General features: G+C 36.6%; 1 protein-coding gene across 1 annotated transcript in view; it reads right to left on the bottom strand.

Moving 5' to 3' along the window:
• SCG3 (secretogranin III) overlaps nt 1–4,287 on the bottom strand; it is a 38,721-nt gene that overhangs the window by 13,493 nt on the left and 20,941 nt on the right. The window contains exons 9-10 of the mRNA XM_011355110.2: nt 2,899–2,982; nt 1,113–1,244 (exon numbers count right to left, since the gene is read on the bottom strand). Of these exons, the coding sequence (XP_011353412.1) occupies nt 1,113–1,244; nt 2,899–2,982 (216 nt within the window). The remainder of the gene's footprint in view (nt 1–1,112; nt 1,245–2,898; nt 2,983–4,287) is intronic.

The raw sequence follows: 4,287 nt of genomic DNA, 5'->3' as shown, positions 1-4,287 counted from the left end.
TCTACATAATAAACACTGAAAAGAGAACCCGATGGTGTGTTTTCAAATGATAAATTAGCTGAATGTCATGCCCACTCTCCAAGAGAGAGCAATGACCCACTCCCCCAGCTGCTAGGGGGAAAAAAATCCTCTAGATGACCCCACTAATGAGACACTGATAAGACATAAGTTCCAATTATACCAGAGAGGCTAACATATCTTAATGACAGAAAAATAAGGTAGGTTTAAGCCATCTGTTCACAACTTCTGGTAAAAACACTGAGTTCCGGTAAAAGACTATCTGTCTGAGAGACAGGAATATTAACTTTCCATGACATAACTAGCACACTTTGTAATAAAAGGGCCTTGAACCACAGGACTATGAAACCAAATCCTACATCCTGGCCTAAAATCAAAGGATTAACAACTTAGAACTTGCAACCTCACAGGGTCTTTTTCTTTCAGAGTATGACAAAGTTTCTAAAATCCTATAAATTTTATATCACATAGACTCACTAAGGTAGAGTAAAAATCAGACCACAGGAATGTGTAAGAATAAAGATAAAAACATATGTTTTGTAATAATATGTGTTTTTTTAAGTATGTGCTTTTAAAAGTATTTAGGTCATTTAAGGAAATTTGATATATTTGATTTATGATTTTTAACCAAGTCCTTAAAAGTGTTTGTCAGGTTGCAATCGCTGTAAATGATTAAGGAAATTTGCTTTATTAAATCCATACATTTTGATAACTTTGTTGAATAAGTAGTATGTGACTATTAGAGGAGTGTGAATTGTGTTTAAAGAAATATTGCTTAATAAATTCCTAGGGTTATAAATTGGACATTAAACAATGCACAAATGGTCATAAGTATTCCTCCCCCAAGCACTAAAGTCCATTGTATACTAAAGGCCATCAAAAAGATAAAACCAATTTGCCATCCCAGGAAACTTAAGAACATTAAAAAAAAAGACTGCTATTCAAATAAAGATACCACATGCTGAATCTTTTCTATACCACTAGTGTTAATTCCTCATGTTTGGTGGGATTTGGCTTTCAGATCACCCTTCCAGGTGCGATGAAAGTTTTGCTTCCTCAGTTTCATTGCCAACCTAGAGCTGTCCATTCCATACCTTTTGGCTCATCTGTTTTTCCTCTTAGATTATCATCTTTTGTGGAATCCTTCAAAGTTCCATATTCCTTTTCCATCTTAGCCGCTTCTTCCTTGGTACTATCTGTTTCTTCATGATTCTTTTCCAATGGTGCTGTAATCAGATTGTGCATGGTTATTATAACCCTACTTCCTACTTATTAATTAATTCCTAACATAGAAATAAACGTTATTGAAAAGGTACAGTTTGAGATCAACTTATTTTTTGAGCTGAAAGGGATTTTAATGATTATCTAGTGTAACTCCCTCACCCCACCCCATTTCACAGAAGAGGAAACTGTGAGGGGAAAGATGTGCCTAAGGTCACTTACTGAGTTAGGAGGAGAGCTGGGCCAACGCCCCCGCTTTCCAGATTCTGGTTTGGTGTTCTTTCCCTCTGCCACACTATATCATTAGAACATAAAATTTTTTCCTCGCTTTAATTAACACAGGCAATCAAGTGGGATATGTCAGGTCCCAAAGTAAATTTGAGTCTTGATTCCAAATGAAAATAACTCTGTAGTTGCCCATTTTGAAGAACACTCTATTACTCAGAGTAGCACCTAAGAATTCAGAAGCCATGGCAAGACTTCTCTCCTTCTGTCTCATTTTTCATACTCCCTTATCCTGGTCACCCCAAGGCAAGGAAGAGAGTTGGAGCCTTGCTGTCAAGAAAAGATAACCCTTCTTCACGTCTCATGTAAAAATAACTATATATATTTTTTAAAAAACTATTTTCTTCTAGTACTCCTATATTGAATTAAAAAATCATAAACCTTAAAGTAAGTAATCTCTTGAAAACAATTGTAATGCATTTCTGTTGCCAACAAAATAAGGAAACTCAAGCAGCCCAATAATAAGCTGTTTTTCTTCTTCTTTTTTTTTTTTAATAAAAGGATTGTTACTATAAGAAAAAAAGAGAAAGAAATCAATCATTGTCTCATCATGTAAAACATCCACTACTAGTGCTGTGGTCTGTATTTTTTTTTTCTTCGATACATAAATTTTTCCTACTTGTGGTAATATTCTGTTCCTTGCTTTTGTCGTTCATTAACATCATTATGGAAGGATGTTTATAGGTTGTTAAAAACTACTTCAAAACATCATTTTAAAGGGCTGTATACTATGCCATCAAATATATGTGCATAATTTCCGTGGCAGGGACACAATCTTAAGGTATAAGAACTTTCCTCTTTTTGCTCCTCCTTCGCCTCTGAAAGGAGGCTCCTTGCACAGCTTGGCTTTGTAGGGTTTGCCTTGCGCAGTGGGGAGATGGGTGGAGATACAGAAATGAAGAAACCAAGAGAGGGGGATAAATCATACTACATAGGGGCAGAGACTATCCCAGAGGCGAGAGAAGACCCGGGAGGGGAGAGCAAGTGGAAGGGGCAGCAGAGAGTGGACAGATGACCAGGGACAATAATCTGGAAAAGTGGTGATCTGGGGGAAAAAAAAGATATCTAAAGGAAAATTTTAGGAAAATTGCTCAATTTTGTGATGTAGCCCTCTCCTTATCCCACCAGCCACCTCTTGAGAATCTTTAGTAAAGACCTGCGTTTCTTTTCAATGCTTCTTGGGATCAGGTTTCTGTGCTGGGGCTGGCTACAAAATAGCCAAGAGTACAGCTATTTAATCCCATGGTTGGATGTTAAAACTTTTTGAAATCTATTAATTCTTTATCAGTGTTTACTGAAGTTTATTATTTACCACACAACAGAGTTGTTGTGATAAAAGCTAAAAAAAAAAAAAAAAAGTTAAATTAGTCATACCTGGGAAAAGTTTGCTTTTATTGTCAGTTATATTTTTTTCTAGTTTGTTCTTGGTCTGAAGAGCAATTGTTTCATCCAAGTTTTCTGGAGGGAAGAAGAGAAGAAATATAATTTTATTTCTTAAAATATGATATCAAACTTCTACTAAAAATGTTTAAATCTCACCAGAAATATCACAATAACAATTTCACAATATTAATGCTGCTAGTAAGATATGTTGACATGGATTTTATTTCTAGAAATCATAGACTCTCAGGATTGAAAGGTATGCTATTTGAGATTCTCAAGTTTAGCCTCCTGCTCAATTAATTGCAGAAGTCCTTCCATATTTTTGTGGCCACTGCTAGAACACATCCAAGGTTGAAACCTACAATGGATACCTGTGGTTTTGGCCTACTCAACACCTGGTAACTACACCTTGATTTTGTTTTGGAGAACACAGACTGCTCCCACTCTCAGCACGGTTGGCTCAAGTGGGAGCTGCAGTTAGTCCAGGCCTGACTCCTTAGGGTCTTCCAATTCTTGGGCTATAGTGATTGGTTCACAGAGAATAACATGACTCAAGCCAGGCCAATGAGATTCAATGCTAGAACCACTGGGAGAAAGAGGATCTCTTCCCACTAAGATCATTGTACCATGGAGATGTGAGGTTGGGGGCTGTGCTAGCCATCTTGTTCCTTTAAGGGAGCAGATTATCTCCAATGAATCAATACATGGAAAGTCAGAGCTGTAAGTTGGAGAGGAATAGACTCTTCACACAATAGGTGGACTTCACAAACCTGAAGCCAGACCACCGCGAACCCTGAACTTTTCATTACATGAGGCAATTAAATTTCCTTTTCGCTCAAGCCTAAGTGTTGGATTTCCATCATTTAGGGTCCTCATTAATTTATGAAGCAGCCAGTTCTATTGTTAGGTGGTCTTAAGGGTGAGCATTTCCTTATTCTTATCAAGATCAAATCTGTATCCTTATCTTTGTCCTAACTTGGCTTTTTGGAGTAACATCATACAGGTGTGACTAGACAGAAACCTAGCCTATAAACACCCCAAGGTAGACAATGCATTAGAATCCACATTCTTTCTATTGAGTTATTCACCTAGCCACATATCAATCTCACTAATAAGGCAGGCTTTTTTTTTTTTTGCTATTTGCAAACAAGCATTTCTTTGCAATTAGTCCATAAGATTCTATTATTACTTTGTACTATTTTCTCCCCAAGTAAATTCCTATTTCTACCCTACCCCATGCCTCTTTTAAGAAGAAAATCCAGTATATTCTGTGTGTGATGCATTCTGTTTTCTTTCAGATAGTATTTTGATATATTTCCTTTTAACTTTCTATACATATGTCCATTTTTACCACCAAAATTCAGGTCACATTCTAAATGG

This window comes from Pteropus vampyrus, unplaced genomic scaffold (genome assembly GCF_000151845.1).
Source record: "Pteropus vampyrus isolate Shadow unplaced genomic scaffold, Pvam_2.0 Scaffold19, whole genome shotgun sequence".
Lineage (NCBI taxonomy): Eukaryota > Metazoa > Chordata > Mammalia > Chiroptera > Pteropodidae > Pteropus > Pteropus vampyrus.
The sequence above is the reverse complement of the archived record's forward strand: the minus strand, read 5'-3'. Positions and strand labels throughout refer to the sequence as shown.